We start from the raw sequence: 27,195 nt of genomic DNA, 5'->3' as shown, positions 1-27,195 counted from the left end.
CAACCCAACCATTCCACATGGTCGCTCAAAGATTTGTTCAATTTTTTTTAAACTCTTTCAGAGTCAAACAAACGACATTCCAGCAGCAGTCCCTAACTGGGCAAACTCACCAGAGAGAACCTCCAGAAAAGGATCAGGGAGCAGAAATACATCCAGAATCTGTGCCCCAATCTGCTGAGAAAGCCCTCCCAGAAGCAAGCCACAAAGTGCTTTATGGTGGCTCTGCAGCTGAATCTGAGGCTCCGATATGGGCCATTCATGAGCAGAAACCAGAGGCTGACAATAGTCAGACTGACGGCATTCATGTAAACAAGGCCTCGTCAGGTTCCTGCCAACACCAATCGAGACACAAGAACAGTAAGAGGTGCAAGCCAAGCGATTCAGGGGAAGACCACCCCTCACAGCAGGCCAAGAGAACATGCCTTGAAAGATCACGAGCCACAACTCAGCCCCACTCCACTAAGTGCTCCTCACAAACATCCAGGCTGGAGGAGCGTACTCCTCTGCTGCCTGCTCCTCCAGCCCAAGCCAAGGCAGAGTCCACGGCTTTCCTCGAATCGGAGAGCAGAGAAACCACAGTGGAAGTGGAGCTGCTTACTCCGGAGAAACGGACCCAGATCGCCCCCCCCTCTAGCAAAAACACAGCGCAGAGAAACCAAAACATGCTTGCCACAAGTCTGAGGGGCCTATCTGTCAAGCCTGCATCCACAGACGCCTCTATTGGTTCCAGATCCATGCTTAAAGAGAAGGGAAGTGAAAATGTGCCCAGAGCCTCCAGATTACGGCGACAGAAGAGGTTCTGAGGGGGAGAGGAACCGGGGCAAAGAACCCTGACGCCACACAGATAGAGATGATACTCTGCATGTCTGCGGTCCACGTGATCTCCTCAGATGACTGCTGATACGCGCCATGCTCTGGTCATACCTTTCACACACACACACACACACACAGACACACACATCAGAGTGTGAATACTTTGTCGATTGATACATGACCATTTGGGTTTCGCTTTGTCAGATACTTGAAACAGACTTTGCCTCCACCCTTAAATAGCAGTGGTCAAGAGAGGCTCGCAAATGAAAGTCAAAAACCTTAAATTGGAGTTTAGATTTGGTTTTCTGCTGAAGAATGGGAATTTCAGACAGGCAGGAGCCGTGCAGTACGTCATGGCTTGCAGTCTGAAACGCTGGCTCCTCGGCGTCTGAATGCAGTCCAGCATCCGTGCTGGAGCTCTGATTTGATTGATAGTAAATTCCAGATTTCTGTCATTACACTTTTCTTATGAATATGGATATTTTTTTCCCCTAAGGTTTTATTCTTAAACTGTTTGCTTACGCAGCATCCCGTCTAAATCTAATATGTGCGACGGTCTGAACATATGGGTGGTATTCAGAAACGGCAGGACGGCTTAAGTATCACCAGTAAAAATATGGCTGCTGTTGACAACCTTTCAGTCTGTTGGCTTGTTTAAAGACGTATGACTAGTAGGTTTTTTGTTTTTTTTTCTATTTTAACATTGTAACTGAAATAAATTCCTTTTTTGCCAAGAGGTAAAGAAAAGTCGCTAAACTGCTGCAAAGCTGTGAATGTTTGCCAACACATTTGGCTGAAATACCACAAAATCTCTTGGAGTTTTCCTCACTCAGAGCCCAGACGGGATGATGTTTATGGCAGTTTGGACTGCAAGGTCTGCACAGGAGCTGTAAGAGGAGATGAGCCATACCAGGAACTTTTTTTTGGAGTCTTTTTTAATTGCAGTTGCTAATTCCCTGCTTTACTTTAGTCCTGTCAGACGCAGAGTTTGTGTTAATATCAGTTTGCCTCTCAAGACTGGTAGTTGGACCGGTTTTAAAGTCCCACTCAATCGTCTTTTGATCTATTTTGAAAGCGTTCCCAGTGGTGCTTTTGATGATGCCGTTTTTAGCCAAAATGAAAGAACCTGTCATTTCCTGGGACATAAATTTTGCAGAGCAGCAGGAGTTCATTAGAAATTCACCTCCGAGTTGGGGGCGGGATTGTTGGCACAGAGCAACCCCGTCCCCACTTCCCATCACCCATCTGTTAACACACTCTCCTGCCAGCCACAACCCAACATTAGCAGTGCAACAAACTTGGCCAGCAATGTCGGAGCTGTCCAGCCGTACAGTCTTGATCCAGATCCCAGCTCAGATTGTCTCCGGCATAGAAGAGACTCGAACCAATGCAAGTAGCCACAAACAGAGACGTATAGCTAGAAACCTGCTGTGGATGCAGGTTGCCATCCGTGGCAGACGCTCCACCATTGGGCCTGATGAGTCACAGACAGACTCTGCACTCATTCTTCCAGAAGAAAGACGACTTTAATTCTCTTTTCATACAAAATATTTAATAAATATGACTTTCAAAAATATATTGCCAGCTCATCACACAATTCTCAAGTTCATAACACAATATTCAAAAAAAGGACAAATGTTGCCATGATTTCAAAGGGGTTAAACATTAAGAGCCTAATTTCTGTTATAGAAAGTGTGCACAAACAAATCAGAAAGGCAATGCAAGGCGGTGTTTGTGAATGAGTCCCATTGCCCCTTTACTGTTCAAGTACTCACGGCCTAGCTTATGGCATTACGCTGACTAAAGCAGATGGGAATTTTTGGCGTGTCATGGATTGACTTGCCTTGCAAGCTGGTGGCTTTTGACAGCCTTTGAAATATATTAATGGGTTAAACTTAAGCTGCAGAAGAGTTTTTGTTCCCTTAAGTATAATATCCATTAGTGGCAAGCAATATGTCTGCCACCACGTCCAGCTCTCTCAGCATCTGTGAACTTTCGTTGTCCTAACCTTAGTTGAACTCACTTAAGGTCCTGGCAACAAATAATGAAATGTCAAAAACTAAAAATAAAAAGTTTTCAGGCCCAAAGTGCCCAACTTTTGTCATCTGACAAATTTTACGTTTTTTTTTTTTTTTATTGAATTCATTGAAAATAAAAATTCAATGACAGAAATGTAGGCTTTAAACTATCAAAACCTTCAATCTATACAAAACATAAATAAAAGGAATGATAAGGCTCTTGATTATTAAGTTAATAAATCAAATATACACAATGATTAATAAAAAAAATGTACATATCTACAGGTTCTAAATTGTCACATATATTCATTTTGTTGCAGCAACTGCTGACATTGAACCAACTCTTGTCCCTCCCCGCCCATCCAAAAATAAAAATAAATAATAAAGTGGATTTCTTTTTTCTCATTTGACAATTGCTGAAGTTTAAAGCGGAGAAGGCACTTTCTCCAAAACGGAACTAAAACATTTACGAAGAATAATGACTGGATCTAGTGCTGGACATGTCAGTTTTAACCACCGGGCGACCCTGACACCAGGGCGCCCTTCCACGTGTCCGTCGAGTCTTTTTAAGAACGGGAAATGAAATGCACAACAGAACACTTTTGCACGTTGTTCTGCAGTGAAATGTAGACCAGTGCCTTATAATTCCAGCCAACCAAAGCAACCGTCACTGCCAGTGTAAGCCAGCTTGTCAGAACTTAAATTAACACGGGGAATATCGGAAAATACTGTGGGGTCACAACAGACACGAGCGTTTTCTAACTACACATGTCAACGTTCCCCGGTTTTACCCACCACCTGGGTGTGAAGGCATAAGGCTTGGTTGCTCAGCAACACAGCTGTCTGCTATACAATGTAGTCCATCCTGTTTATGCTGTTTGCTGTCTCCAAGTCTCTGTTATCCTGTTTATTAGTCCAATTAGGATGCTTGGATGTGGAATTGGGGTTGGAGATGGGCGCCTTCTCGTCCTTCTCCACCAGTGTGTAGGCCGGCTGTTTGGCAAAGCGGCTCTTATGCAAGTGCCTCTCCTTGTCGTCCTCATCCCCTTCCGGATGGTTTGTCCTTATTTTGGCAATGATGGAGTTCTTGTTTTCGTAGTCTTTGATGGCCACCGTCAGGCCGACGTGCTTTTCTATAGGGTTCTTGATCTGGTTGAGCTGCTCTCGCACATTGTTGGTCGTGTTGTCCTCGGAGCCGTTTGCAGATGTCCCGTTGTGGTTGCTCTGCTTCCGCCTGCGTCGCATGCACCAAAGCAAAACGGAGACCAGCACGAGCACCCAGATGACGATGAAGATGGAGCTCAGGAGAGGCACAAGGTAATCTAAAGAAAGAAGAAAGACGAGTCAGTTTTGACTCCTGATAGAAAGCAGAACGCTGTGCTGTACTGCAGCTTCAAGAGGGCCAAAACAAACCAAGATTGAAGCCGCAACAAGGAAGGAGGATGCGCTAACTTGGCCAGGGCTGCAGCCAACAGTCAGCGTGTTAATAAATGGTAAACAGGGAGGGGAGTCCAAATAGCTGCAGCGCAAGTCGTGTAACAGTGAAGTAGTGCTATTTTTCCCATAAATATCTACAAGATTCTGTTGTAGCCATTGGAGACAGCATGTATATTTATACTGCTGATCACTACAGACTTTTTAAAGTCCCACTCCCATCATCTTATGATCTATTGTCAAAGCGTTCCCAGTGGTCTTTTCATTATTATTATTCTGTTTTGTTTTTTTTTTTAGCTAGAATTGAAAAGCCTGTCTCTTTTTCTAGGATGTAGTTGCTGCAGAGCAGCAGGAGTTCATTAAAAATTTGCCTCCAAGTTGTGGGCGGGACCACTGGTCACCCATCCCCCCTTTCCCATCACCCATGGCTGAAAGCTCCATCATCAGAAAAACATCACAAGAACGTGTTATAAACTCCAAAGACACCTTTTTCATCCGAGAAGGTGTTCAAACAAAAATATATTCTCCTCCAAACATTTTTCCCCCCATTACTCCACCGCTGCTGCCATTTATTAGTTCAACTTCCATCTAAGCTTCACCCACTTATTCCTTCCTTACTCGTGGGTTCAAGTCTGAAACAGATTTACTTATACATACCCGTTTTGCTGGGGCTTGGCACGCGTACTTCCACAATGGCAGATATGATTGTGTTGTTCCCATTCCGCTTGCTAACCAGGTCGATGATCATATCTGTGATCTCTTTTATGGGGCTGCGGTCCAAGCTGTGGTCTTCTGTCGACTTCACACAAAGAAAAGGCTTTCAAATCTCAACATCCCTACTCTTTGATCCAAAAGTTGAACCATTAAAAACATATTTTTAGGCCGACATGATGCACCTCAACGAGGAATCCATATCTTTTTTTTTTATATAAGGTGAAACATGGAAAACCGAGAACCGAAGGCTGAACTCACAATGCAGACGTGGATCTCATTGCTGGCCGAAAAGGACGGGTCACATGTTATGAAGAGGGATTGCTCCAAGGAGAAATTCTTGACTACATTTAAATGCCTCAGCTGGTTGCACACTCCTTCCACAGTCAAGCCCTGCACAAAGAAATCAAAGAAAACACGTCAGCAAATGGAGAAGTAAGGGAATCCAAGCTGAAGAATGGGGAGCTATGCTTGCATTTTGGCTGTAGGCTGAATATACTATCTAGTTGAAATGTGTCTAATTTAGATTAAGACCACAACTTGACTAGGCTTGTTGCTATTGGCTTCCATGCTAATAGGAAACTGGCAATTGATCATCCTTTTTGGTCACTTAGCCGCCAGTGGTCTTGTTTAGCAACAATCCATATGTACTGAAATGAAGCCGACAGTGCGGTTGGGTTAGAGGCAGACTGGTAGGAGTTGTAGTCATGATGAATTTCAGAGAAAACCAATAAGAAAGCTTCCCACAATTCTTTGTGGCCAAATTCCTCTTGTTGTGGAGGAGACCTCTCGAAAACCTAATCTCTCACAATTTTCTGCTCTATTTGGTAATGAGTGAAGGTGGAAGAAAAGGAGGAAAACTGACCCATAGGCTGTTTGTTTTTTTCTCTTTGAGCCTCAGCAAAACTCACCGATGGCATGATGTCCTTGTTGAAGGTGAAGGTGATGTTGGCGCAGCTGCTGTCCTGGTAAGAGGAGCTGGGGTGGCACTTGATGGGGGGCTGTGCCTTGACGTTGGAGTGCCAGCACTCTCCAACGTCCAGGCAAGGCTTCACAAAGCAATGGCCGTCCCTAATAGGGAGGCAGCTCTGGCCCAGTGGACACCCACCTCGACCTTTACCACCCGGTGTGCAAGGTCTTGGGCCGCACCACATCTGTAAAGAAAAAAGAAAAAAAAACGTTCTGTCATATAAGGGATGTCCCGTTCAGGTTTTCCCTGTTTAGTATTTTATTAACCTTCTTTCGTTAATTAACACTTAAACGATGTACGTCTGGGAAGCAGCTTCAACAACCAACCAAAACCATCACTTAGAAAGAAAACGTCAACCATGAACTAGTAAAAATAGGCAATAATTAGTTATGAGAGAAGGTTTGGTGACTGTCGCTTTAGGATCTTCAGAACTATTGAACAGTTTATCGGACGTGATTTAGATCTCCATTAAAATTTCTCAAAAGTAATAATAATGAGTTTTAATGACTAGCTCATACCAATTAACCATTCTTTTGGTTATTTACGACATTCAAGTATTTATTTTTATGACTTTCCCAGAGCTTGCACTTTGTAGACGGTCCCTTGACGGCCGCCTCACGGAGAGAGCCGTTCTCAGTAAAAATGAACAAAAACACCATCTTTTTTGATTTAAATTGCCTTAGTGGGTCTTTGCGTAGAGACAAACCCATAGAGACACATGCTGTCAGTTGTAAATGTTTATTAAAAGTCTTATTGAGCTCTCAATCTAGTGGCGTATTCTGCTGGGCTTCACAATGATAAATGTTCCGTTTACCATTTGCAGACTTCTAGTAGAGTGTTTGTATGTAACAATAAGCTTGAAATATACAGCGCTGATCATAATGATAGAATAAATATCCGACCCCAGATCAGGATTTAGTGTCCCAATTGCAATCGGGTCGGAAATAAAGTGATCAGTCCGGATTTCTGATTACGTGATCGGATCGGGACATCCCTAATGATGCTTGTCTCGCCATAAAATAGGGTTGTTTTATTCCACCTGTTGGCCAAATGGACACCTTTCAAAAGCTAAACAATGGACATTTTAGACGGGTGTCGCTGCTGCGCCCCCCAAGGAGGATTTTCATGTAATAGAGATGGATTTTCACCCTTCATGCCAGATTTTCTGTAGTTTTTTTTTTTAAGAAGGATTCACCAAACCTGGCTGTAATGTGCAAAAGCATGGGAACATGTGGGTGGAATCAAATGATATCACAGAGTATATCTTACAGTTCCGATCATGTTCTGCCCATGAGCTGCACGCGTAAAAAACCTTTGTTTCTCTGTTCTTGAGCTGTAGGACACTGAAACGGCATCCAACACAGTCTTAGCAGTACCATTGTCTTTTTTTTCCCTAAACCATCTGAATTTCGAGTTTGACGCTGAACTCCACCCAGATCTAGTGTTGAGGCCCCACCCAAAAACGAAGGCAGGGTTTCACTGGAGGACGACAGAGTCTCAATGTTTCCCACAACACTTTTGCTTTAAATTAGTCCTTTTTGCCCAAAATCAAAACCAAATATTTGAATGTTCATGGATGAGCGTTGACGTTTTGTTTATACCAACCTTCGTGCACACAACTTTTCCATTGGAGCACTGGCAACTGTTGCAGTCTTCTTCCCATTTGGTTCCATCAGCAGCAACGTGTCCGTTAACAGAGCAATGTTTCTTTGTGACTGTGTTGAAAAGACAAAAATTTACACTTAAGGACTTTATATGAAGCTAAAAAAATGACTTTTTCTTTTCTGAAGTCCTACGTTTTTGACAGTGGGACCCGGTCCTGTCTGGGGGACACAGGCAGCGATATCCGTTGATCTCATCCACACAGGTGGAACCCAGAGCACAGGGAGAGGACTGGCATTCATTGATATCTGTCAGAGAGGAGAACAACCAGAGAATGGAACCGGTTTCTGCAAGTTTCAACAAACAGGATTTAAATAAATCCAATTCCACTGCTTTGCTCTCTGAAATCATGTTATTTGAAAAAAAAAATGCAAACAAAAACCCTGCTTTAAATCCATCTTGGACATTTTTGCCCCTTGCAGCGATCAGAAAAAAAGCGCTGAATTAGCTGGTATGCAGGAGCTGAAGGCTGGACTCTGCAGAACAAAGGCGTTGCAATGGGAAAGAATGTGGCCATCTGAAAGCCTTTAAGAGGGAAAACAATCTGTGTAATCAGTGTCGGAGAGCATGGCTGATTAGCTGCTGGCCTGCTAAGCCGGTTTACCCCTGGGACAGCATCACGGCCTGGTGGAGTGACACCAAAATGGTTCAGCTTGGCCTGGAGCCCATTGAGCCCTAGACGGTCAATTTCAAAACTGTGACGCTCCGGCAACCTGAAGGGCTCAACCCGGGACCGGAGGGGAAGGAATAATACTCACTAATGCGACAGTCTGGACCCGCGAAGCCTGGAGCACACTCGCAGCGGTACCAGTTGTCCCCATCCACACAGGTTCCACTATTATAGCTGCACAGAAGAACAGACGGGACAGTTTTATTTGGATTTGAAAAAGTGTTGTTCCAAAAGACGATGAAGCTGGGATCCTGATCGTTTTTGACTGGAGTCTCAGGTGTGTTTTGGAATTCTACACAAGATTTCACAAAACAGGGTTAAGCCGATTGCATCCCAGGAATGAAAGAGGGGAAGACGTTCAGCTCCCAGCAGCAAGCGAGCATGCAGGTGAGGACCAACACGAGGTGCAGCTTGTTTACATCTGTTGAAATCTACAGGAAATGTTTGGCTTCCACTTACCAAGGGTGTGGACTGCAGTCGTTGGTATCTGCAAACGAAAACAGAAAGGGAGGGAGACAAAAGAAAAGCAGTGAGTGTGTTGTTTTTCCTTTCCTCCCTGTTGTAGGAGTGTTCAGTGAACATGACAGCAGAGAGCACGTCTGAGCTTGAGTGCGCAGAGGTGTGGTGAGCGCCGCACCACCCCATTACTCCGCTTTACTGGCGACAGAGTCGACTCGCACCCTTAAAAACCGAATTCCAGCTCCCCTCGCCATCGTCCACACCCAAATTCCCACCCCCTGCCGTTCCTCCTTGACATGCAATAGTTACAGAGGAATTTAGGTTTGGGAGCACACGTGTGCAGGGCAAGGATCCCAGGAAAGTTGGGGAACTGGAGGAGGGCTGTAGAACAAGCAGCCATGTCACTATTTGGACTGGAATACAATGACTAGCGGGGAGGAGAGGGGGGTGTGTTGGACTCTGAGGAACGGTGAGAAACATCTGGCTCCACTTTCATGAACAGCCCCCCCCCCCAATACTTTTTACGTATTGCTAGCAACAGCCTGGGAGAAGGAATGGATAATTTGAGGTAAAGAGGATAGAGAGGCGTTTCTTTCTTGGACCGTCCGGTCGGCCTTTCCACTTACTCTGAGTGCATGTGGGACCCTCCCAGCCTTCCTTGCAGACACAGGTGAAGGATTCTCCCTTCACCACGCAGGTCCCTCCATTCTCACATGGGTTGGGAAGACAACTGGAGTTTTTAGCTGAAGGAAGGAAACGGAAACGGTTCAAAAGCAATCATGTCCAAAACCGCCGTTAAATTCTACAAACTTTCATCTAGTCAAGTTAAAAAGAAAATGGTGTTTTTAACACATTCTTGTGGCATTATTCTGATGACGGGGGACATGTAGAAAGAAAATTCAGATTAAAATTATCTGAGTATTTCTTCATTCAAATCCTTGTGAGTTAGGAGCAGACAGCATTAACGTAATGAAATCATAATGAAAGACCACTGGGAATGCTTTGGAAATAAATCGGGGCGGGACTTTAAAGATCTGCCGACACGCATCTGTGGAGAGCCGACTGGCGATAAGAAGTGCTGGTAAACTGCAGAGTTTTGATCGAATCTGATGACACGACTGTGATCTTCCAGGAAAACAACCTCCATGTGTCTTAGTGAGAAAATCAAGCTGCTGTGAACAAGGAGACACACCTATGTTGCACGTTGTCCCCTCCCAGCCCGGGGAACACCTGCACTGGAATGTGTCGCCCTCGTCATGGCAGGTCCCCCCGTTGTTGCACGTTGCTTCATCACACTGACTTTCACCTGCAGGCAGCATTGAAAATCCAAGGGTTTCTCAGGTGAGCGGTTCATTAAATGCTGAGCTCATACCAGCCTGCAAGTGCGGACTACACAGAAAAAAGACGAAGGCGGGCGAGGTTCTTACGGGAGTGGCAGGTTTTTCCCTTCCAGCCGTTTTTACACTCGCAGAAGAAATCAGTCACCAGGTCCCGACATGTTCCTCCGTTATGACAGGGGCTGGTGCTGCAGTCATCGATGTCTGCAGACAGAGCGTTCACACCGGAGTGTTATTCATGCGAATGAAAAAACTGCATCTTGGGCAGAGGGAAATTCCTCAAACGTACTTATTTCGCAGTGCTCGCCTTCCCAGCCGTCGGCGCAGATGCACTGGTACACGCTGACTTTGTCGATGCAGGTGCCTCCGTTGTGGCAGGGGTTGCTCTCGCAGTCGTTGATATCTGCGATTCACGCCAAAAAAGGCGATCGATGATGCGTCAGCAAGCCTGCATCTGGTTTTTTGAAACTGCTAGGTGGTCCTGGACTTACTTTCATGGCAATAGGTGCCCCTGAAGCCCTCCTGGCACTCGCACGTGAACTGTCCTCCGGCTTGGCTCCGGCAGCGACCGTGAGGTCCACACACATTTGACGAGATGTAGCGCTCTCCTCCCGGTGTGCTGTTGGATGCCACGGCGACCGTGCAGCTGTCAATCACTGCAGAGAAAACACTCAAAAGTCAGACAATCTCAAACAATTTTTTTTACTTTTTATCCTTTTTTGGGCTACTTTTGGAAACAAAATCAAATGAAATGCTAAAAAATTGAGAAGTACCTGTAGGGAGGAATAACTGTGCAATGGTTTCTATGCTCTCTTCCCCCCTCGCCCACGTCTGATCATACTATATGAACTAGGTGAATCGTTCATCTAGGAGGACGAGAATCGTACTGTCTAACTGCAGTTGGTCGACTCATGCAATCTCACACACAAACTTAGAAAAGGGCACTCAGTAATTGAAGGGGAAAAGAACACATTACTGAGAACACACACGGCGCCATCATCCTTTTACCCAATTTTTTAGCAAACTCAGAAGGTGGGGGAAATGACAGACAAAACTGAGCTCAAGTGGGAGAGACCCGGCACAAATGTGTTCACCTCAGCCAAGAAACCTCAATGCAAGAAGCTTAAATACAAAGTATGGCTCTCTGGGGGAAACCGTGAAAGCTTGGCTCTGCTCAGCATTTTTCTGGAACACGCTACGCCGATATTCTTTCAGATTTCTTCTCGGGGGGGGGGGAACCTCTGGAAAATATGCACCTGTACATGTGGTGGTCCGACAGTGGTCTTTCAGGTGGGAGCAGTTCCTGCCCTCGTAGTCTTCTGGACAAGCGCAGACGTAGTCATTGGCCCGGTTGAAGCAAGGCGCTCCATTCTGACACGGGTTCTGGGAGCAGTAGTCGATGTCCAGCTGAGAACAAGAGGTATAGAAAAGAGAGAGGGATGAGCCTCTACCGAGCTTCAGCTAGAGGAAAACCCTCCCTGCAGGCTGTGCCAGTGAGCACCACCCGCTTAGGACAGGGAGGGGGAAAAACTAAGGCAGCGATGCAGGAGCTGTCTGGGCTTCAGCACTGAGGAATGCATCGCTCCACGGCCAAGAGGCGCGTCAGCGATGCAGGCCAACTTTAGAGCTCGTTCTACGGAAGTTTAAGGAGAAACTTCTTTAGGCTTCCAGTCGAGCCAAGGATGCAGCAAAGGCTTCAAAGTCTGGTCTCACCTGACAGAGGTTTCCAGAGAAGCCGGTCAGACACAGACACTGGAAGCCGTTCACCTCATCCTGACACCGCCCCCCGTTCAGACACGGCGAGCTCGCACACTCGTCGACGTCCCTTTCGCAGAGCTCGCCGGTAAAGCCAGGCGGGCAGAGGCAGCGATAGCCGTTTACCAAGTCCTGAGGGAGACAAGAGTGGAAGCAACCTCATGACCGCACGTTTGATGAATGGCTTTGCAAGGGTGGAGTCCAAACTATAACTGTCAAACCAAGGGGCACAATAAAAAACATTTTCGGGGGGGTACTTGGCAATAATTTCAACATATTTTCCTGGCACAGGTTCAACTCAATAATGTTTATGGTAATTTAATCTAGTTTGGTCAAGAAATCTCTGTCCTAGCCTGAGAAACCTCTGTGAACTCCTTTCTTAGATTTGATTTCAGAGAAATTCCACTGCTGGTTTGAAGCAAACAGTTTACACCAGCTATTTATATAACCGCTGTAAACAGCTCCGGCATTGACTGCAAGACACAATAAAGAAAAGCAAGCTGGCAAACAAGATGTAGTGATGCATGATAAAGGTCGGGTCTTTTTGGAAAATCCTTCACCCACCTTACAAGTTCCTCCATTTTGGCACTGATCCTTGCAGTCGTTGATGTCTGCAGGAGGGAAAACAACAGCGGATTACTTCAGTGCAGCCCGGCGGCGCGGCGCGGCTTTTCTTTGTAAAACAGGTCTGTGCTTCACGTTTCCATCAGTTTAAAAACGACGCAGGAGAATGCAGCGCCAGAGCTGGATAATGCAGCCCTGCAAAACAGAGTATTGAGCAATCGCATCTGCTGCCAAGTGAAAGTAGAGCTGGGATTGTTCTGAGCCGTCTCTAATGCACCAATTTACACTCCAGGAAAAACCCTGATGTACGCCGCATGCACACGGCAAATGGAAATAAATTCATGTGAAGCAGGCGTGTGCTGCGCTGCAACTCACTGATGTCACAGTTCTGCCCCATCCAACCCGGGAGGCATTCGCAGAAGTATCCACCAATCAGGTTGCGGCAGGAGTTGGCGTTGACACACGGCTTGCTGTCACATTCATTGGCATCTGGAAGGACAGAAGGGTTTGGTGGTGTGCACACGTGCCGTTGACGAACACGAGGAGGCCGGGTTTCTCACCTATCAGGCAGGTCTTTCCTGTCCACTGTGAAGGACAGTGACACTTGTAGCCGTTGACCAGATCCTGGCAGGTCCCTCCGTGACTACAGGGGTTGGGGGAGCAGTCGTCCACATCTGTACATGAGAAAGGACACCTGGTTGGAACCAGCGACTCTTCCCTGCAGGATTCCTCAGGTTTGATTGGACCAATTGATCTTACTCATGGAGCAGGAGGGGCCACTCCAACCTGGAGCGCACCGACACTCGTACCCTTGACTGGTTTCCGAGCAGCTCCCCCCATTGGAGCAGGGATTGGAGAGACAAGCCCGTTCCGCTGAATGAAAGAAGAAAAAAGCCTGGACATTATAAACCTGGCGTTCCAAACAAGAAGTGGCCCCAAGAAGCCAAAATCCTATAGACCTGAGGGAAATGACAATAACCAACCTGGCTCTGATACCTTTGTTTTTTTTCTTTTTTAGAAATGTTCTTGATAATCCTGTTTTTTTTTTGTTTTTTTTTTAAACAATATTTTTTCTGTGGTTCAACTCATAAACTGGTTTATTGGATGCCTCAGGTAAAGTAGGGAGAGCCTGCTGGCCCCCACATCCAACATCCAAGAGGTTTGACATATTTCCTGTAGCCCGCTTTAAAGTGGTAAGGGTGTGGCCTTCCAACAAGCACACTTCTGATTGGCGAGATTGATTGCCATAGAAACAATGACTCTTTGGGCGAATAACTGCTTACTGACCACGTCGGAGTCTGACACGCTGGATCCAATAGCACGAAAGAAAATGGCAACTGAACTGACCTTATTTGATTGGAACCAGAAGTTAACCATTTTCTATCAGTGATGTCACACTTACTCCAATTCTCATTTATAGTCATTGGTTATGAAGAAAAATAAAATGAAAAAGTGTTTGAGCCTTTTCTCCTTGGATCTAAAGTCTATTTCTCTTTGTTACCACGATAGATCCAGGGGTTTACCCCCCCCCCCCTTCCCGGTCAAAAAACCCGCTAAGAAACCCTCCCCCCCATCTCCCTGTCATTACCCAGCAGACCACACCACCAGGAAATCATCTTTCATGCTATGTTGACCTGACCAATGCACCGTGACCCCCCCCCCCCCCCCCCCAGTTCTTCTCCACAGAGGCGGCACACGATGAGAGAGTGGCGGGATCGGGACAGCCCCGGCCCTGCAGCAGCCCACTTCAGGAAGAGCGGGTCTCAAATTAATCTAAAATGAATGATTCACTTAAGAAGGCAGTTAAGGGTGATCAGTGAATGCCTCTGTGGGGGGTGGGGGGCTGGGAGCGGGAAAGATGCAGCCTCCGTTACCACGGAGCCCGGCATTCCTCCTGGCCGGCAGACCCGCTGCTACGAAGGGGCACGGTTTTCTGACATCCCCGCAGTTAAGCTGTCAGCGCCCGGCGCGCCTCAGATTTAATGAGCAAAGACCATCATCTCCATGGTACGTGTTGGCTCAGCTCCACACACATCTGTCCAAAGCAGCTAAGGGATGACCGGCCTCCAAAGATCAAACCCGTGGATTACCTGACTTGGGGGGCCACTTATACTCAAGTGGAAACAGATTATTGCGAGTTACCACCTCCTCTGATTACAAACTCTGGTCACCTCTGACCTTCAGTCTGCAGACTCAGTCAGCCCAGAATTCTCCCCCAATTGTAACCGCAAACCCGTTTCTGAGAAGAAACCCAACATGCTCTGGAAATGAAGCATCCAACTCACCTCTCTCACAGTTTGCACCCGAGTAGCCCTCCGCACAGGTGCACTGGTACTTATCAGGTCCCGTGTTGATGCACGTCCCCCCGTTTAGACACGGTTGGCGAGTTCCGCAGTAGTTCAGATCTGAGGAAATGAGATATGTTTTAGGATTTACCTCGGTCACTTTAGCTGAAACCAAGACAGAAAAAAAGACCTTTATCGCAGAGGTGTCCTCCCCAGTTGGTCTCACACAGGCACTGCCACGGCTCCACGCAGGTGCCGTGCACGCAGCCGGGATGAGGGATGCACTTATCGCAGTACTGGCCCTGCCAGCCGTACAGACAACTGCAACACAAAACCAGGCGGTCAGCGGGATCCGGCGAAGCCCCAGCAACTTCACAGCAGTCGGGTTTGGTAATCCCTGTGGGATCTGAAACCCTATTATCCTAATCTCACACTTATTCCTTCACAAAAATGTTGCTGATAATCTGAGCTTAACGAGCTGCGCTGCGGTACGGACCGAACAAAGAGGCAGTATTCTCACAACGGGCCTGAATCTTTAAAGACCGCAAATGAATTTTAAGCAGCAGCATGTTTATGCAACAGCTTTGCAACAATACGTGGGCATTTGAACAAACTTGGAAAAAACAAGGGAGCACACTAAATTACGGCTCCATTGGGACCTTTAGCACAGCTAACATTAGTATGCAGCCAGATGCTCCCACTGTGCCTGTGGCTTGGCAGGGAGGAAGCCCAGCCCTCCTCCCGGCTGCTCCGCGGCGGCTCGTCCTCGTTCCCATGAGTCAGAAGTCAGGCTCGTGCCCCAAGGTGGAGGCGGAGAAACAGCCTGCTGACCACTGAAACATCCCGGCCCATAATTACTGATAACGGCGCCTTGTTCTTCCTCTGCAGTTCAGCCTGGCTGATAAGTCTGCTCTTTAAAAAAAAAGGTGGCAAGGTGGTGATGCAGATGCCGCCTTAGAGCTCGGCTACAGGAAACGCCGCGTCCCTTTGGTGGAACGGCGCGCTGATTAGCCCGCAGGAACGGATGGACTGAAAAAATAAACGCAGCACTTAAGCGAACCTCAGTTTCTGATTTTTAAAAAATGCAGCAGGAATAAGTGGCGTGATCCCACTGTTGTTTCACATCCAAATTATCAAGGAATGTGACCTCAGACGCAGCCCAGCTGAAGCTCAAAAAACAATACACAAAAGTCTGAGGTTCTACTTAAGAGGCAACAATTCAATTGGCTTAAAAAAAACAAACTAAAAAATCATTAATTAATGACAGAGATGTTGCTCTGCAACTAGCGATGTAGTGCTGTTGTTGGACAAGATGCTAATGGTGGGAAACGGCTCAGGGAACACAATAGAAACTGCAGAGGAGCTTTTTTAGAAGCTCTGTTAAACCTGGAGCTTTATCAGGGCCACACCTGTGCAGAAACAAGACGATCTCTTCTTGTGGCCATGCAAGCGCCCACAAGAAACCCAACCAAGTGGAAGCTTGAGAACAAAACAAAGCTGCTCCACAAAGGGAGCAAACCTGATCAGCCCTGTGCTCGATACACAGCCAAATCAGACAACTAAGAAACCCACAGAGGCCGTCGCTGTGGGAGGAGTTGGACAGTCAGGGGGACGAGGAAGACACACAGACGCTGCGATACATAAAGCTCCGGCTCTGATAACCATCTGTGCTGGATTTTCTTTAGGCTGTGTGGACAAACAGCATTAGGAAGCCATTAGCTACACAAACAACACACTTTGAGGTTCATCTAAACGATGCACACAGCTCATTTTCTGCAACGAATCAGAGCAGATAGGGTTCTTCTCCCATTTTATCATCTCCAAAGCACGGCAGAAGATTTAGAAGAATCTACATTTGTATTTGTGCTCAAGTCTTGGTCCAAATGTGTTGGCCAAAAAAAATCCAAGGAAAAGAAAAAAAGGCAGAAGAATCTGAAAGGGTAGTTTTCATCATGGAAAGGAGGAGACATTGATGACTTACTCGCATCCACCTGGCTCCTTGCACAATCCATGCTCAGTGCTGCAGCCCTGGCGGCAAATAGCTAGATGTAAAGAAAATATGTTTTATTGCCAGAAAACACACAAACATTTTAACCCCTTTGACGCCAATTGATTGGTTTTTGCAAGCTGCTTCCGCTCTAAATGTGCCCAAAATGCCATCCTTGTTCCTCAGTTGATTCACTTCCAATAAGCAAAGGAACATTTGCCAAAGTTTCTCCAAAGAAAGGTCAGAAACCAAACACCATCCGGTGTACAAAGATCGCCCCGCACCGAATGAACATTTTCAGACGGAAATCTTGGAAAATGTGTCCAATCTAAGGTAAACTGTGCGAAGATAAAAATATGTTTGTACCTACTTTGTACTTTTACCATAATTTAGCGTCTACTTAAATGCAAATCAGGAGTGACTTTTTTCCCCCATAGTTTGAAAACAATTTATGCGTCAAGGGGTTAAATGTCAGTTTTTGTTAACATCAACCTTGTCCAATAGAAACCCCAAAACTAGCTTTTTCCAAACCCTTGAACTGATGGAGTGTTGTTTCAGACACTGCATCAGCATGAATCACTGGCTGTTGTGTTCATGAGTGTTCCACCATCAGCAGGGCTTACCTGTGTTGCAGTCAGGTCCAGACCAGCCTTCCAGACACGTTTTGTTTCCATTTCCGTCACACGTGTAATGCCCAAAGAACTCGTCCCTGGGCCGACAGAACTTGTTGCAACCAAAGCCAAAGTAATGGTCGTCGCAGCGAACCCTGATTTGGTACTCGAACTGAGCAATGGGGCCGTTGTGGGTGCGCCGCTGCCAGATCTGGCTGGGGTTGATCATGCCCGACAGAGAGGCTTTCTCTATCAGCTTCCCTTCAGCACCTGAACATAAAAACAACAGTCATCTTTCCACCTTTTCCCCTCCCCTAAACACAAGTTTCCATGTTTGTATGGAAAGGTGGAGTGCAGCATCCTACACTCTGCCTTTGGGAGTTTAAACGTTTTTTTTTTTTTCCTGATCATACACTGAAAACCAAAAATGCCCCAAAAATTCTGACACAAATTGCAGAAGATCTCCGAGATTGCAGATTATATGTAATTAAGGCAACTATGTGTGCAACAGGAGAAAAATACAAGGAGGAAGTGCAGCGAAAAGTAAGAAGATGCCTGTAATGAGCACTTTTATCTGCCTTTTTTCTCACGCTCCCCGTCCCACCCTCCCGTTGGTTTCTGATTCCGAGCTTTACAGGCTGAGGATAAATACTGGACTGTAATGTTGCTCCCTGCATCTGCTCAGGCGAGGAAAGAACCGCAGTCTCCATAAATTATGGTGTGAGGACACCAACGCCGCAGTCACTCCTGGGAGGCCTGCCAGCATGCCATCAGCAGTTTTTTGTTTTTTTTTCCTTATGCATTTTTGTCAGCTGCAGTCAGAATAAAGTTAGCTGTTTGAAGTACCAATCTCTGCGAGTAGTGATGGCAACGGAGGTAAAGGAGCAGCCTGTGTTGTGATTGTAAAGTACACACAGACTTCGACCCAGAACCAGACTTATTTTCTTGTCAAACACGACGGGGTCAGAGCTCTGTCAAACGGGCAAGGACTGTGCCAGGAGCCAAGGCTTCTAATGAGCTTCACACGCAGAGCAAACACGCTGGAACTGAGCAAACACGCTCAGACCAACCTCCAGACACCGCACCGTCTGCTTACAAGCCCCACACACACACACTCGCACCGCTAATTCACTCGCACACGCCGCGCTCGCTACTCCACGTCGAAATCTCCCACCTGGGAGTGAATGAAAAAGATGTCACAGTCATTATTTACCGAGGCTCACACGAGCAGAGGTGGACGACCGCGAGGCCAACGGCTTCTCTGCGCTGTGATGCAACGAAGCCAAGAGGGGGATGGTCCTGTCATTCATTTACTGCAAAGTGGCGTAAGGAGGCTCGTGTGGCGTTCTGAACTCACAGGGCCCGGCGATATTTCACGAAGGGACGGGATCCAGAGCCGAGCTGTGCGGCATTTCTGCAACCACTGCTAACCTTTAGGGCCAGGGGTAGCAGCGCTTTGCTACCTGCTGCCTGGCACCGAGAACATTAATACAAACATCTTCAAACATTCATCTAAATCAAAAGGCCAAAAAATCTTTAGTCAAAATATTTACTAAGCCCTCCAATGCTGACCTGCCCTCACTGGCTTCTCTATTGGTTTTTTTTCCATAGCAACCATTTTATTTTTTGGTCGTCTGGGGTCAACGAACAGGTCTTTATTTATTTTTAGTAGAATCTGCAAAACTAAACTTTTGGATTTCCCTTTGCTTGTATTCCTAATATGTTCATATCATATGTTATATTATTTGATTCAGCTTGAGCCAACGATTCATGCATTAGATTTGCACGATATTCCAGAAAAAAGACATGCTAGCGAGCTCGCCACGCTAATGCCATGTTTTTGCTGTTCCAAAGCAACAGCTTCTAAATACAACACGTTTCCCAGAGTAGCTTTACCAATGAGGCTTGAGGAGTTAGATCAAAATCCCTAGGAGGGGTTCAAATCAATAGGGTGGAAAAAAAGATGACAGCATATGTCCAAGGTCGAAGGTCAACAAAGCTCCGTTTGTGGTTGTACACTTAAGGTGACGATCGCTTGTACCAATGTTTTCTTTTCCCACAATGTGCGAAAAAAACAAACAACACAATTTGCTACAAAAGTGACCGCCAAGCCGTAGATCCTGTGGCCATCCCATCATAATTTCCTTTGAATATCCCGACGTGCGCTTTGGTTTCATTAGTGGTAAGAGATGCATTTTTTTGACTGTTTCTCCTGCTCTGATGTCATCATTTTTGAGGGAGGGGGGGGGGGTCGTTCACTATGCCCCAAAATTTGTTTTCAGCAGGTATGTGCACATTTTGGTGAGTTTGAATATTTGGCGGTGGGAAATATTTGCTCAAAGGCACAATGAGACAGAAGAATTGTGAAGACGAACTGATCCATACAGTCCAGGACGGCTGCAGGGCATGAATACGAGAACCAAGATGACAACAGAGCTGAGAGTTCACCATAATGAGCTCAGAGGAGCTTACACCACACAACCATTCTGGGAACTCTTCACACCACCACCCTAATGGTTCTCCAGGAACCGGCAAATACAGCATAAATGACTGAAACCATGTTGAGCTCAAGCAGACAAACATGTCAGACGAAGTCCTGGGATCTAAACACATCCTCCTCCACCTTCACCCTCAGCCAGAAGGTTCCCATCCGAATCCAAAACCAGAATTTTAGGAAAAACAGCGAAAGCCTCGTGTTGCACATCAGAGAAAGTGAGAACTTTTCCAGACAGCACACCTTGCATGCTTGCATGCATGCAGCCTGCAGGCTGGTTACAGCCAGAGGCTCCTGGAATCGGCATGAACTCTTGAGTTTCATGCCTCAGTGACAGCAGGACGATGTAACCCCGACCCCAGCTAGCAGCCCCTGCCATCCGTCACTGTCCCAATGAAAACATTTTCAAAAGCTAGTGGGGGGCTGGCCTGCCCTCCTCTCCAATACCACCTTAAAAAAAAACGGAGATGACTCTTTCCCGCCTGCGTTTAAAAAAGAAAAGTCCCACTAAGACACCTGTCAGCACATTTTAAAGAGATACAAACATGAATCCCTGGTATGGAGGAGTGGAGGCAGCTCAGGGGGAGCATACTTCCTTCCTGACCTTCAGCATAACTGCTGCTTTGAGTACAAGGAGAAGACAGGAGAGAGAAGATAGAGATGCCAGACAGGAAGAACTTCTCACCGCTGGTTTCATTGGTGAAGTCCCAGGCCTCCACGATCAAAGTGTAGGACCTCTGATGGAGAAAAGAGATACAAGGAGTTAGAGAGGAACAAGGTCTCTGCAGCAGAAAACACGAAAAAGGGATGAGACAAAACAAACTCTGCTAAGAAAGTAATGACAAATCTGATCTAAACTAAAGAGTTTCAGTTCAGCTGCTCATCCACCCAACAAGAGATTGTCTGATTTAGCCAAATCTCCACGAACCATCTTATAAAAAGGTCAAGAAAAATTCAATAGGAATTTATTCAAAGGTTTATTTTACCTTAAAGAGAGAGATTTAGGTCTACAAAATAATCATACATTTGTTTTTCACAAATATTGATTCAAATGTGGTGAGGGAAGTTCTAGTCTTTTGAGAAAGACACACTCCGTCCATCCGTTCAGAGCATGGAAGAATTTTATCAAATGATACATTTAGGAAAAACTGGTGATGATGGCCTGAAGCTGCATTCACACCGCCTCTGCAACACGCCTTCAAGCGTCCAATGAAAAGTATGTAAGCGCGTAAATGCATTTTTTTGGGCTCTACATACAAAATACATGGCTACTGAACATGCGTTGAAAGTGGAAACCTGGTTGAACTTTGAGCAATCAGGGACTCAGATTGTGTAGGGACGTATAGATGACACCAAGGGTTTGTGCCCGGTTGGAATTGGTTTTTCATACATCGGAATACCAAACCTCTGTAGGCCAACTGTAGGCGGCAGACGTGCGCTAGTAAACGGCAGCAAAAGAAAAAAAGTGTTAAAGAACGTACATTCTTGAACGCACGCCACATTTCCGGTGTGAAAGTAGCAGAAGAGGAAGTACTTCAGGATTCTTTTTGAAGCTATGCAGAAAAATAATTCATATATGTGTGAAAGACATGAAGAAAAATGACAACAAAGGAGGAGAGCCTAGAGTGAGTGAATGAGTGCCTCAGTGTCAACGGCCTATCTGGATTTCAGCGCTCCCAAAAACGCCTCGTCTGATTCAAAGCCAGTAGCGCTCACACCAATATCGGTTTACACACTGACCCTGCTTTGTGCTGCAGCCCGGAGGGCTCGGAGTAGCAACTGCGACAGCTCAGGACAGAGCTAGAGGGAAGGGATAATCCAGCCGCGGTGCTCAAACCTCCTCCAGATACCTGTCCAGGAACAGTTCCCAACAGAAAGACAGGATTTCTGCTGTGCCACCAAAGTCCTGGTTGCTGCTACGAGTTCATGTAAACAAACCCGCTTGAAGGAAAACCCCCTGATCGCCTTTCAAACGAAGAAAGGAGCATGACTCACTCCTCCTCCTCCTCCTCATGCCTTCACCTTGTTTTCTCAGACATTCAACTTTCAATCTTTCCAGAAACATTTGTCTCAACACCTGCCAGTATTTCACAGAACTGGAATGCATCCTTTCTCTGCACCAAAGTTGACTGAAAATCCTGACATAACACGAGTGATTCGGCAAAGATGTGATAACAGGTCACCAACTGCAAAGGTCTAACCTACAGCTAGTTTAGTTCAGCAGCAGAGTCTGTAGGCTTTCACTGTTAAGTAACATTATACCAATGCGTTGGTGTTGGCTTCCTTTGTTCAACCCTCACCACAGCTGCAAAACAGCTTTTTCCCCCCATTTTGGGGATTCATTTTCAAGCCTCAGCAGCTGTGTCGTCACAATAGGTTCTACCACTCAGCTCGAAACTGCTGCAGGGTTGGGATGACAAGGAAGAAGAATTCCCACCCATAACCGCCTCCTAAAAGTTGTGACGTTACTCTAAACATGGAAAAGCAAATGTAGTTGTAGCAGAGTTAAAAATGTTTAATTGGTTTTCCCCTTCAGGTGACATCCCTTCAGTGATCTGCACACGGTTAACACCCTGTTTTTGCTTTGCTGAAACATGGCAGTCAGTCGCAGCAGCAATAGATCCCGGCCAACTGAAAATGTCAACAACTGATTCACCTTTGGCACTGACGCAACTGAAGCCCCGCTCTGCGGTAGGTTCTAAGTTGAAAAGATTATCAGCCAATTCTGGTATCCCCTACAACCAGAGTGTGATTGTACCCATATTCAGAGGGCACTTAAGGTCTCAACACATACAATTGCACATCCACAGGAACAGGAAAACACGCCCTCATCTCACACGATTTGGACTTGCCTTGAAATGGAGCCGTTGCAGCGCCATCATCTTCGCAAACAGGAACACGCATTATTCTTCCCTTAAGACGATTAAAGGTGTGAATGCAAAGAGAAAAGATGCCTTAAATTAAAAGGTCAGCATTTATCTGAGTATTTCATAAAGACCCTGAACAGCTCACAGGGTCATTCATCATTAATGGCACACATTCGTCTTCAACCTAAATATTTGCTTGATGAAAGCTTGCTCCAGTCTGCCTCCTCATTCACTAGCACTCCATAACTTCTTGGCTCTTATCAGCTTGCAACCGTCTGCCATTGCCAGGTTCGCGTTTCCCAGGCTCCCAGCTGACTCACTCCTTTGCTTTGAACTATAGAGAGCACACTCCCTTTCGCTCTTACACACACCACACTTGTGTATGTGTGTGTAAGTAAGTGTGACCATATGTCTTTTTATCTTTCCTGGCCAAGCAGACCCTGTCCTACAGACAAGCAACATAAGTGATAAAGATCCTTCCAGTTCAAGTCACACGCACTTGCCAAAGAACACTTCTGAATCCTCTCAGTAGGGGAATTTTCCTAGCACACACTCCCATCCTGTCCTCCACTGAAAACTGAGCCGTCGTATGTACCATTAGTAAGAAATCTAACAAAATACAAAAGGCGAGCTGTGTCTCATGGAATAACAGGGAGAAGCCAAAGGTTGAAATGAAGGCGAGGCGCAGCAGATTAGACCGCTCTAGGCCTTCACTCAGCACAGAGGAAATGTAAACACTCCAGTCAAAGAGATGTTGACCCTCTGTATCAGTTTTCCTGAGACAACCACTTCAATGGTATCCATCTGCAATCTAACCAAAGGCTACTAAGCGTCGCAAGCTTTTTGCCTTAAATCCCAAGGATCAGTCACGAAAAGCCAACTCTCGTGACCAGAGTCCAAAGCCACTGAAAGGAAGGAACGCATCGTTTCCCCAGAGATTTCCATCACAACAAGAATTTGAGAAAGTGTTCTGCACAATCAGAAGCTCATCAAATAACCTGTTGGGTCAAGTCAGCCGAGGATACACCAGCATCTCACCCTGGATGGAAGAATCTCACCTTTTGCCAACCAAATCAGGACACTGCAAACAGATTTCTGGCAGGCAAACCAAGGATGAAAGCCCGATCAAGCATTAATCAACACAAGTGGTATACTCTCCTGCACAGGGGTCACCAACCATTAACGGAAACCAAAACACGGCACAGGTTATTTTAATTCAATGGTTTTAGAACGCATGTGCTTTTATGCAACCTGAAAACCAGTCTGATAAGCAGCGAAGCAGCCACAAACAGTTCTGTTGCGTCGCACTGGCAGGCACTACAAGTATCCCATAAAAAATAAAAATAAAAGGGAGAGGAGGGAAGAAAAAAACAAAACACTCCTCCGTCTCCTTTTCACATTGGTAATCGGCACTTAACTGCCACATCAGAGGAGTACATAAAACAAACATGTCATTACTCCACTATAAGCCGGCGGCACTTTTCCTGAAGGCTGAGCGTACTATTGTTCTGCGACACACCTGATTTGAGTTCTCAGACTCATCAACAAATCAATCAGGACGTCCCGACACAGAGAAGCCTGACAGCATTATTTATGATTAAACATACGCAGAAGGAAACTACGCAGTGTCACTGAGACACAATTAGAGGAGGGTGGACTCGTCTTGTGATGAAAGGAACCGCTCCAGCTTTGACAGAACACGGTCAGTCAACGTTTTTATTTCACACGTGGGAAAATACGCTGAGGTGGCCAAAGAGGCAAGGTCACAGTCTGCCACAAAGTCAACTTCATCACTGCTGAGTCTACGACAACTGCTTCCTGTTGCTCGTCCTACGCTGGCATTACAGCTGCACTGCCTCCATTATGCTCCATAATCCTCACTGTAGTCACAGAGGGCACGCCATTGTTCCCGCTTGATACACTGTGAGGGCCACTGGAGCCGGGACCCTCACTCCTCTGTAGAATAAAAGCCTGAAGCAGAGTCCCTAAAACACCAGCTTTCTTTTGTCAAAGATGTCCATCCATTCAGTTCAGCTGGACGCTTGGCTCTTGCCCTACCTGATCTAAGCGCATGTGTGCAGCCTCATTAAGTGCAGCAGTTACGGTGGGTGGCAAGGTTAAAGCGATGAAATGCCTGGGGTCCAACCGAGCATGACTTAAACAAAGCCCTTTGCCTGGACAAGAGGCCAACTTCATGCAGCTCACAAGAGAGGATGAAGGGTAGAGGAGGGGGAGGGCTTCATGAACTCTGAGGACCCAACAGCCCAATTGCACCACACCGCCATCTGTCCACAACAACCAATCAACTGATGAAAAGGACAAAGAGTGATATCATACCTAACCTGACAATTGTTAATGTGCACTGAAGTAGAGCACTTGAAGTGAAGGATCATAGAATCCGGGTCTTTTCCCCCAAATCTCGTCCCAATTCATTTTTTGTTTAAGCATGCTCACTGAATTAGAAGGTTGAAATTCAACAGCTAAGCAATTTCGACTCTTGGGGTTAGAATGCAAGTGTCCTGTCAATTTCAAAACCTCTCCAGAGGGACTAATTCCCAAAATCCAAGATGAAACCAGTCAGCCAGCTCCAGCTCAAGTAGGCTTTATGTTGCTATGGCACGAACATAAACAGAAACCCTTATTTAAAAAAAAAAAATGTGTGAGACGATCCCATTTAATGGGAATACAATACCACATCTGACAATATCAGTTTACTCACAAAAAAACCCAAAAAGTCATTTTTTCCTTCAGAAAAATGAACCTGGAGGATAAATCAGAAACTTTTAGGAGTTTTTCAGCCCAGTACAATGCTCAAAGTCGCATCAACAACATCCACAAGATAGGGGGTAAAAATAGCCTTGATGTAATTGGACACACACATACCAGCAGACCCTGCCTTTCAGCTATCAGGCACAGTGGAGGAGTTTGTGGGCCAAGTTGTGGGGCCAGTCAGTCTGTGAACAGTCCTTTTTTTTTTCACTGCACAGAAATGTGCTCCAGCATGGCAAATCATCTCCCTCACAGGGCTCCAACACTCCCACAGGCCTGTCAGGCCCATTTATTCAGCTCCACAAGAAGAGCTGACAGTTAAAGAAACCAGAAAGTTGGTTTGCGCACTGGAGTTGCTGCACTGTGCAACACCACCAGCTGCCTGGGAGACTGATGAGGAGGAGGAAAAGTCTGCAAGAACTTTTCATCTCACTTATTGCATGGAGCCAAGCAATGCTGACATGTTTAAAACAAGCAGTTTGCATAAAGGAAGTTTCTACCACTTTAGACCTGATGGTCTCAGTAAAGCACAGCCTGGTTTAGAGGCAGGTTTGACACCCTGTATGTGGACAGGTCTAGGCCTGATGGGAACGTTTCTGCACCTGGTGGATTAGCGCAGGTAATGAGGAGCCATGGGGCCTTTCTCATCAAGGACTGAATAGTTTGAGGTAGTTGGGATTTCTATGCACCTTTTTTATTAGGGTGATTGGCAGGTCTTCTCAGCTAACTGTCATACAAAAAGGCTTTTATTTTCTTTAAAAAAAAAATTTTTTTGTGGGGGGGATATTATGTCTCCACTCACCGGCCAGGCAAAAGAGAAGGGCAAAACTATCAAGGATTCCGTGATGTCATTCCCCACTGCGCTCTTGAAAGAAAACGTATTCCCTCCGAGGACCGGCGTGGATCCCACTCCGAAGCTGCACGGCCCCGCGGCGGAAACCCGCGACTGGTATTCCTTCAGACACACTTTGAAAAACGTATCGCACTCGTCCCGCGTGCACTTCCTATCCGCGGCGTTCCGCGTGCCATCACAGCACAGGCCGTTCTGCAGCTCCCCGTTGGCGTTGTGCATCGACAGGATCTGGATCTCGAACTTGCCCGTTCCCTCCGACACCTGCAGGGAGACACAGAGGTGAGCGCAGCGGAAACTTTGATCTGTGCAGGTATGGGGGCGCGCGCAGGCAGCGGTTCATCCGTGCGCCTGGCTGAACCGGGTGACCTCCGCCGCTCACGGCAGCAGATTCACGTACCTTGAGGAGGAAGCAGAGGAGAAAGGCGGCAGCCACCGAGCCCCGTCTCCAAACCATGCCTCCGGACTGCTGTCGCCACTCGTTTGTACTAGTCTTCTGGCCGGGACACGGCACCACAGCTCCCCGCTGGTTTACGCATGCACAAGTGGGAAACCACACTTTCACAAGAAGCGGAGCACGGGAGTCATAGAAGACCTGTTCCTCGTGCGCCCCACGGCCGATCCGCGCGCCTGCTCTCCCGGTTATCCGACAGTGTCCACTTGTTGCTGAGGAAAGTTTACGCAGAAGCCATGCGGCTGCCGATCCCACCGCTCACTGACTGACTGCTGGTCGGAGCTGGAGTTCAGCTTCACAAGTTCAGGGAGGGATCACGGAGGGCCCCGGGCCTTAATATTCATGAGACCCGCCCCTCCTTTCTGATCAGGACAATCACAGCCAAGGCTGAAGACTTAAAAAAAAGCTGAGGAGAAAAGATAGTTTAGGAAAACCTCATTTTACCAAATCTAAATTCATAATTCTATTGACATTTTTGTAACATT

The 27,195-nt window shown here is 46.5% G+C and overlaps 2 protein-coding genes across 6 annotated transcripts in view; one reads left to right on the top strand and one right to left on the bottom strand.

Annotated features, from left to right (window-relative positions):
* Positions 1-3,101, top strand: part of slx4ip (SLX4 interacting protein) — a 44,346-nt gene extending 41,245 nt beyond the window's left edge. For all 5 annotated transcript variants that reach the window (XM_011484699.2, XM_020709747.2, XM_004077552.4 and 2 more), the window contains one exon: positions 62-3,101. In XM_011484699.2, coding sequence (XP_011483001.1) covers positions 62-803 — 742 coding nt within the window. In that variant the 3' untranslated portion in view covers positions 804-3,101. The remainder of the gene's footprint in view (positions 1-61) is intronic.
* jag1 (jagged 1) lies at positions 2,344-27,148 on the bottom strand. The gene is made up of 26 exons (XM_011484700.3): positions 26,657-27,148; positions 26,209-26,520; positions 20,456-20,507; positions 17,289-17,546; positions 16,660-16,720; positions 14,869-14,999; positions 14,679-14,798; positions 13,153-13,266; positions 12,954-13,067; positions 12,769-12,882; positions 12,394-12,440; positions 11,788-11,961; positions 11,331-11,481; positions 10,566-10,730; positions 10,364-10,477; positions 10,165-10,278; positions 9,930-10,043; positions 9,364-9,480; positions 8,738-8,765; positions 8,367-8,452; positions 7,743-7,856; positions 7,552-7,661; positions 5,888-6,130; positions 5,238-5,369; positions 4,923-5,064; positions 2,344-4,153 (listed from the first exon to the last, which is right to left on the bottom strand). Exons 1-26 carry the CDS (start codon positions 26,711-26,713, stop codon positions 3,678-3,680), a joined length of 3,660 nt encoding a protein of 1,219 aa, XP_011483002.1. The 5' UTR covers positions 26,714-27,148; the 3' UTR covers positions 2,344-3,677.
* Between the last annotated feature and the right edge of the window lie 47 nt (positions 27,149-27,195).

The sequence above is a fragment of the Oryzias latipes genome, chromosome 15 (assembly GCF_002234675.1).
Source record: "Oryzias latipes chromosome 15, ASM223467v1".
Lineage (NCBI taxonomy): Eukaryota > Metazoa > Chordata > Actinopteri > Beloniformes > Adrianichthyidae > Oryzias > Oryzias latipes.
This window is presented reverse-complemented; position numbering and strand designations above follow the sequence as displayed.

Bases quoted from the DNA above. Each gene is read 5' to 3' on its own strand.
- jag1 (XM_011484700.3), bottom strand. From the start codon at position 26,713: ATGGTTTGGAGACGGGGCTCGGTGGCTGCCGCCTTTCTCCTCTGCTTC. The intron at 17,547-20,455 runs GTGAGAAGTTCT...TTTTATGTTCAG, and splicing joins CTTCACCAATGAAACCAGCG to GTGCTGAAGGGAAGCTGATA. The intron at 16,721-17,288 runs GTAAGCCCTGCT...CTTTACATCTAG, and splicing joins TGGACCTGACTGCAACACAG to CTATTTGCCGCCAGGGCTGC.